This window comes from Bombus bifarius, unplaced genomic scaffold, assembly GCF_011952205.1.
Source record: "Bombus bifarius isolate JDL3187 unplaced genomic scaffold, Bbif_JDL3187 scf7180000008176, whole genome shotgun sequence".
Taxonomy (NCBI): Eukaryota; Metazoa; Arthropoda; class Insecta; order Hymenoptera; family Apidae; genus Bombus; species Bombus bifarius.
Genome location: NW_022884493.1, coordinates 592,605 through 600,972, shown reverse-complemented (window position 1 = coordinate 600,972; position 8,368 = coordinate 592,605). Strand labels below are relative to the sequence as shown.

Sequence of the window (8,368 nt, the reverse complement as noted above, 5' to 3'; positions counted from 1 at the left end):
CGAAGATCTTCCATACAATCGCGTTTGTATGATTTTCAAATATCTCGTTTGCATACGATTTTTTCTACGGATTTATATCGATATTATTCTTAGGACTTTTGCCCGAAATCCAAGTTTCAATTGTAAAAATATTATTACGAAACGCGTGAACATTCACCTGTACCCTTGTATTTTGAACTCCTCTTAATACATTATATAAATTTGTCGATAATATCGCCACGGCATATTTCTTTCTGCCGAAATAAATAAGCGTTATCTCGGTCCGTCCGCCACAGTCCATTTATTTTCCCTATTTTGCTTAAAAAGAAAATCCGGCAATCCCCTACAAATTCAACTTTGAATAGCGACTGATAGACAGACAGGACAAGGTTAAAACGGCGCCATAGCTCAGCCCTCTACTCTCTCGACTTCTCTGTACTCGCGAATACACGAAAGAAACAGCCTTATGAGAGAGCGTTTCGTTGCCGAAGAAAGGCAAACGCTTTTCTGGTAAAGGCAGAATTATTTACGAGCTGAAGGATCGTTTTCGATATCGAAACGATCTCGTTCGCTGCATGTGCGTCGTTTACATTACCGCCATCGATAGTCGATCGGCGCACGTTCGCCAAAGCTCCGAAAAGAAATCCCGCCCACTCCTTATACCTTTCGTGTAAATAAAACGTGTCGATCGTAACTGGTTCGCGAACCGGTTCGCTGGTTCATAATAGATTCGCGATTCGAGCGGTTGGAATAAGCTGTTATCCGAGCCTCTTCGCTTTGAAAACGATTTAAACGTCTGTCGAATATATCCAGCTGCGAATCATCGCGAAATTCATATCGGAAACGTTACGTAACGCGTTATCAACGAATAACCGATGACACCGTTCGATTCGACCGGATCGTATTAGATTTCATGCTAGGCCGTTTATCAATCGGCTTATTATCTGCCTGAAAACTGACTGGTTCGATGTCGCACGTTGATAAAAAAAAAAAAAAAAAAAAGAAAAAAACACACAACGTGTCAACGGCAGATCGTTCGAAAGATGATATCGCAGCTATTGATGTTCTTTCGAATTGATTTGCGTATATTTTTTTTCTGACTTTTCTGCGTTTTCTTAAATTAGTCAGACATTGCATGGTATCTTAACGTTGGACGAAAAACATCGTCTTAACTCGTATTTCATTTTGTCAAATTTTCAAACTTTCGATCCGTAAAGTTCGCGAATATTGGAATTCTCGAATATTAGAATTCTCGAATTTTCCAATTTCTCGATTTTTAGTCTTCGGACTCGGTTCGAGCCTTGTGGCGTTTGAATTTTCAGATTTTATCACTGTTTGGTCGCTAATCGTTTAACGACGGTAGAGTTTGAAGCGTTGATTGTTCGCGAGCCGAAGAATCATTTGTTATACCTGTGTTGCGTTTTGCAAGCGAAGAATCGTTGACAAATTACATCTCGAATGGAACGAGTAACGACGAGGGACCTCGACGAAAGTTCGCGTTAAAAATTCCAAATGAATACGATTAATACGATTAATAGGATATCGAGGAAAACGTTGACAACCTAATGACCCTGAAGAAACGGAGAAAAATGAGTGAACGATATATCGAAATTTGTCAAAGCGTAGTAACGTGTGATTTATCGAGTCGTCTTATAGATTGGACGAACGAAATTACGTGAATTTAATTCCAACTGGATTGCGCGCTATAATCGTTAATACACTTCTAGTTTAGAGATATGATATTTACGAATTCATTGTGATAGGCATAGCACGATAATAAAATTAATTTCGTTATTGCAGGATGCAATCGTTAATATAGCCGAGAGATACAGTAATACAGTTTAGAGATACGGAATTTACGAACGCGTTGCGATAGCTTTACCACGATAATAAAATTAATTTCGATATTTCAAGTGGAAAAGATTGGAGACAAAAAAATACGATAAATTCGGACGAGCTACAAAGCGAGTAGTATTTTTAAGATTTCCATAAAACAAGGTAATTAATCAAACGTTGACGTACGTTTTAACGTTTACGACACGTTCGTGTTCCATTTTCATCATTTTCGGAACTTCGAACACCGAGGGAAATGAGGATTTATAGACGCAGGAATTATTCGAACAGCAAAAATTTCAAATCAAATTTATTACGAAAACCGTGCAGCGTAAAATTATACTTCGCGGATCGAGAGACAGGAATTACGAGAACAGAAACTCACGATCGCTATATATAAGACGGGATTTCATTTTTCAATGTATTTTCTAACCACCGAGTGTCGTAAATGTCAGAAAATCGACAGAGACAAAAGTGCAGAGAGAAATTTAAAGATGCAAAACTACACTGGGTACATATGATACATAAAAATATACAAAATATCCCAAGTAGAATATCGATTATAATTTTCCTAATTTCTATTTCCTTAATTGTGCACGTAAAACTCTAAATTTGCTTAATGACCTACCGTTTGATCGTTACATTTCCCAAATGTGTCCCAAAGGAACGTAATTGTTAACAAATCGAAGGGCAGTCAAAATGGAAAAAAACGAATGTCGTGGCAGACATTTCGATACGTAAAGAAATAATCGAAAACGGTAACCTACATACGGTAATTGCAGTCGTTGATTATTCTACCATTTTTCAAAGAAAGAAGATTCGACGGTAGCATCAGAAACAATTCCATTTTCGTTTCAAATCGAACAGACTGCGTTTGCGAATAGCCACGTACGTTTAATTATCGTGTTGTTATCGGTCAGTGGAGAACGAAGAGACGGCGTATAGTGTACGATTTTCCATTTGTAACGAGAGAAAAAGCTCCGATACCGATCCGTTACCAGCGCGGTTTATCGAGTAGAACAATCCCGAACTGATCAGACCGTCTCTCTCGAACCGACACGTGCAATAGGCTAGGAATGGCGAGCACTGGGTCGCAGTGTCGCAGCACACCGTATGATGGAAAAGGTTGGCAAGTAGCGAGCTGAATGTCGAGACAGCCCAGCATTTTGCTAGCGCAACAGCGACGAGGTCAAGGTTAAAGATGTCTCGAAGATCCAACGACGTGACGCGGCTGGTTTAAGGTCGACTCTCGATTTTAAACCTGAAATCTCGCATTCCCTGACTCTATATAGACAGGTCGACGTAATTTCTCTGTATAACTAGGATTTTTCGCGCTTATTGTACTCTATAAGATATTTAATATAATCGAGAGAAACGTTAAAGCGACACTTCGAATCCTGATATTTCCAATCGACTAAATGTCGTGCGTCTGATTCTCGTCGCGAAAAATAAACAGCTACGAGCGATGCGTTTCGTAAAACATTCTTACGAGCGTTTTCCTCGAAACTGTTGGTAAAATGGCCGAAGAAGCAAAAACAAAGCAGTGGAAGCCTACGTGCGTTCTCTCCTTTAAATCCAAAGGTCGGGTTTCGATCGTACCTCGTGACGTCGACATACGGTATACTCGGTCAATCTAACTTACCTATGCAACGTACAGCGACACTCGATATCCATTGGAAATTTAAGCGAACAATCGTCTAAAATTTATCGTTAATTTTCATTTGAAATGATCGGTCGAGGGACAAGCGATTAGACCACAATAAAGTTAAGCGAGCTCGTCTTCTATTTCTTCTATTTGCGAACGAAGCTACGAACGACGTGTGACCATCGGAAGATAAATAAAACAGTTGCTCGAAATAGTTGATAGTCGAGTAAAATTAATCAAACGATCGACCAAAATATAACTCATCTTCCAACTTGGTCTCTAACCGCACTCGCGGCATACGGTCTCCGAAAATTAAACGAAACGATCACTCGAGATGCGAATATTTGTGCATGAACGAGACATCGAAATGTATAAAATTAGACAAAAGTATATAAAATATCGCAAATACGACTGCTCTCACAACGTCTATGAAATATAGCAAATCTCTCTCTTTCGTGTTATAGTCTTATTCGTAAAAATACATATGCAGCTCGTTAATCACAATTTCCTCATTATCGCGCGAGAGCATCAATCAAGAAACAATCGGTGGAAATCAAACAAAACACAACATCCCGCTACGCGTCTCCGATTCCCGCCATTTGCAAACAAAGCTGCACCCGCGGTCCGCAATTCAATATCCCATTCCGTCTATCCTTTATCCAGTCTGATTATCGATCATTCCAGCCGCATAGAATTCCAGTAATCCCTTTCAAACGCAATATTCGCAATGCGATGTCCGGGCCTCGACAGAGAGAGAGAGAGAGAGAGAGAAAAGGAGAGCGAAAGAGAAAGAGGGAGACGGCCGCGTTCAACAACAAACCTCGTCGAAGCTTTGGCTGCACGCATCGCACACCCAGTCGTCGTCATCGTCGTCGTCGTCGTCGTCGCCGCCGCTGCCGCCGCGTGATACTATATCGGGGCGTCGTGACGCCTGCGCGGGTTCTCGCAACGATCAGCTGGCTGGAACCTGACCGACGAGGGGCAAAGAGACCTAACCAGAGGGAGACGGAACGATCGGATACCAGTGAGTCGAAGCGGGACAGCGCTATATAGGAGGAAGACGGGAGATATCGAATGGGCGAAAGTTAGAGAAAGAAGGATGGAAATGCGTGGAGTCTAGTGTCAGTAGCGACGTCGAGGGTGGCCTCGTCGGCAGCTACGCACGTTTTTGGCAACGTTCGTCGATGCCCATAGCTCTGATCGTGGCAATGGTGTTGATCGTGTGCACGACGTCGACGTAGCTGCCGAGAGCCGGCGCGCGACTCGACGACTCCTTTTCGCGCAGTGCTGCCGTGACGGTCGATCGAAGCGCACCGCTGAAACCTGGGAATGCCACGCAACCTTCCATTTTAACGACTCCACGATGCATCTGCCCGGCTGCCACGTCGTCGTCCCGTGCCCTCCGTTCGAGTCTCCGGATGGTTATCTGAGTTACAGGAGGCTCGTGTATCGACAAGTACCAGCGTGAACCCTCCTACGCTAGCTGCCGCCCAGAAACTCGTCCGAACCAGCGGTATATCCACCCTGTGGTTTCCTCGCTCGTTCGCGAACAGTACCGTATCTACCTTTTGGAAATTGTTCTCGTTGAATTAGAATATCTCGAGTCTCGTTGACGAATGACGACAGCAAGGTAGAAGGAACGTTCTACTATCGCAAGAGGGACAGAGTCGACCAAAGAAGCCTGTTTCCAGTGAAGTATTTTTCTGATTATATCGTTAGTAAAGTGATCAGGCGAATCTGTGCGCTCGATCGATCGTAATCGCAAGGCCGTTGCTTGTGCAAGGAACATAAACACGATGGTTAAGTAGTGGAGGCTCGATAAGGGCTGCTCGAGTGCCTGATCACCCCCTGGTCTGGTTCTGTTGCAGCTGCGTACCGAGAACACTCTCTCTTCTTCGTCGATAACCAGCCAATAAACGGCGGGGAGAGCACGCTCGGGAGGCAGAAGCAGCGTCGGACCAGCGGTAAGTACCAAAACAAATATGCCGCCGCGGACCTCCGCTCCTTTTTTCCGCTGGAACGAAAATGGATCTCGATTTTGCCCGACGTCTAGGTCGCTCTACTACGTCTCTCTCTCTCTCTCCGTGTCTCTCTGTTCTTCGCTGTACTCCAAAGGGTTCGTTGACACTGTGGCTAGGAAATCGACTTTGGAACTCGTTGGCCGCCGAAAAAGGTCACCGACGATACAAATATAGAAACGTGGTGGAACGAGGCCGACAGTGGAGCAATATCGAAGAGGAGAAGGGAAGCGCGGCTGTTTAAGGATCCCTGCCGTGTCTCGTTTGTGAATCGATAGGAATTCTTCTCCTCTGTTAAGCGGAATCTCTAACGAATCGTCCTGATATACGGAAGAATCTTGAGAATCTCATGTGTGTTTAGGAAAACAGTTCGAAGAAGTTGTTGTTGCTATCGCGAATCGTGTGTACAACGAGTGATAGAAAACAGAATCTGAGAGTAAATGCCTGCCATAGAAGCAATAAGCGAGCCTGGCTCGTTTAATCTGCAACTTCAATAAATAGGACTACCGTAGAAATCGGACCTACTGCTGAGGGTGTGAAACGATCGTCTTCCACGTGTGATACAATACGATACAGTCTCCTCGAACGATTCTTAAACGATCATCGTTTAGGAAACGGAATAATAGAATAATTGCGAAATAATCTTGCGTCGAGTACACAAACGGATAAGTTAATAAATAAACGAAATCTTGGACGTTGAATAAATAAATAATTCTTAAAGACTCGGAAGATTATACCGTGAGAGCAAAACTCGTGGTAGAAAAAAGCACGAGAAGGGTGCAGTGAGGTAGATACACGAGGGTGCACTCCCTTCGAACAGCGGGAGCCATTGAAACTAAGGTTTCTCGAGGTCGGAGGTCTCTGATGGTACAGAGGGTGACTCAGCACCGGTGGACGAGCGCGAAAAATCAGCGCGGTCCCCGTAACCAAGATCGGCATCATAGTCGTCGAGTAACATCGTCATGGCTCCACGTATCGTCATCTCGACGATGATCGCGTTTGCGTTGATCCTTGCTTGCTGGCCTGCTCAAGGTCACGCGGGTTTAGCGAGGTTCTACGAGTCCGTGCCCGATCTACAACCGGACAGACGAATTCCTAACAACGACTACGCGATTCACGGACCGATCGTCGACGATCATGAGTTCCCTCGAGATCTCAGGGAGCCTTATCCAGGCAAGAGTTTCGGTCCCATGGGTCCGATCGATGGTTCGTTGCCCGATGACGTATCTTTTCGAAGTTTGGCCTCCGGACAAGAGGAAGCAGCCAATTCCATGGAACATTTGTCGTCGAATCAGGCGATGGAAGGGCACGAAGATGAATCTAAGCCTAGCAAACCGGAGTATAAGATCATGTCTGTGGAGTTTCATCGAGTCGAGACACCGTTTATCATTGGAATCTGGATCTTCTTCGCGAGTCTCGCGAAAATAGGTACGGAATGCGTGGAGCTTGAACTTGGCTCAGGCATTGATTGTTTGTTAGTTTCGTTGGTAGCCGCTGTGCGGTCGACTCTTGTCGCTGCCGCGTGGTAATTTCGGTAAACCGATGGCTTTCGACCCTCGTTCGGCGAATTCGATGCTGGAATTTTGAGACGTAATGGAGGAGTTGAGATGTTTAATTATTTGTAGCGATTCGTGATAACACTTTGGTTTAGTTATCGTGGCAGAGTTTGACGAATGTATTATGCGTGTTATGCAAGCTTTTAAACTTTCATTTCTGCTCTCACGAAGCACGATTATATTGACAAAGTTTGGCAATCGATCTGAACTTATACGCATATATAGTTATCCTCACTCGTGTTCGGATTTCACAGTATCTTCGAATTTATAGTTTTGTACACGAAATAAAAAGACGAACGTTTAGCTGTAAAATTTCTTTCAATATCGATAATAATTTGATTAAATGTACAATTAAATAGATTAATATCGTATTATACATATGGATTTGAAATGAAAAGGAGAAACATTAATTTTAGTTGCGTGTAGAACGATCGTATGGAACGTAGAAGCTAGATAACGTTAAACGCAAACACAAACTTGGTAAAAAATTAGTATACAGTGTGGAGATATTGCCTTACAAATTTTCCATAAATGTGTCATAGCTTTTAGTTTTCCAATTTGTTTCAGTACTATCATAATAATCGTGTCGTTACAATATTAATGAAACTTTGATATTCTTTGCATGATGCACGTAGTATTATACGTAAGAGGTTCTTGCGATAAGTATTCAAATACTTCCGTGAATCACTCTAAGTGTCGAAAGTGGAGATTTTCAGTATGAATGAGATATACTGGTTTAAAGTCGACGCTCTATTTTAATAGTTCTAAAACCTAATGAATTCTTCAATGAATTATTCTAGCACTTGCGATGTTTAACGTCGTATTCGGTATAGCGTTTAATCCCTCAACCTACGATTTACTTTCGAGAATTTTGGGCCGAAAACGTAAAAAAGCTATTATACAGGGTGGTTGGTAACTGGTGGTACAAACGGAAAGGGGGTGATTCTACGCGAAAAAAGAAGTCGAAAATATAGAATAAAAATGTTTCGTTCGAGGCTTTGTTCTCGAGAAAATCGACTTTGAATTTTCGCTCGGTACGCGTGCACTTTATCGCGTCTCGTTACAACGGATCTCACTGTAGATCGTTGTCTCGATTGACGTTATTTTTTAAATTTTTAAAATTTTTAAATTTTTAAATTTTTAGATTTTTAAATGTTTAAATTTTTAAATTTTTAAATTTTTAAATGTTTAAATTTTTAAATTTTTAAATGTTTAAATTTTTAAATTTTTAAATGTTTAAATTTTTAAATTGTTATTCTATATTTTCGACTTCCTTTTTCGCGTAGAATCACCCCCTTTCCGCTTGTACCACCAGTGACCAACCACCCTGTATATTA

General features: G+C 42.4%; 1 protein-coding gene across 5 annotated transcripts in view; it reads left to right on the top strand.

Annotated features, from left to right (window-relative positions):
- The first annotated feature begins 6,156 nt into the window (after positions 1 to 6,156).
- Positions 6,157 to 8,368, top strand: part of LOC117209364 (probable Na(+)/H(+) antiporter nhx-9) — a 41,273-nt gene continuing 39,061 nt past the window's right edge. For 3 of the 5 annotated variants that reach the window (XM_033451320.1, XM_033451318.1, XM_033451319.1), the window contains exon 1: positions 6,158 to 6,903. In XM_033451320.1, the coding sequence (XP_033307211.1) occupies positions 6,438 to 6,903 (466 nt within the window). In that variant the 5' untranslated portion in view covers positions 6,158 to 6,437. Of the gene's footprint in view, positions 6,904 to 8,368 lie in introns of all 5 variants that reach the window. The other 2 variants (XM_033451322.1, XM_033451317.1) reach the window with 2 other exon arrangements.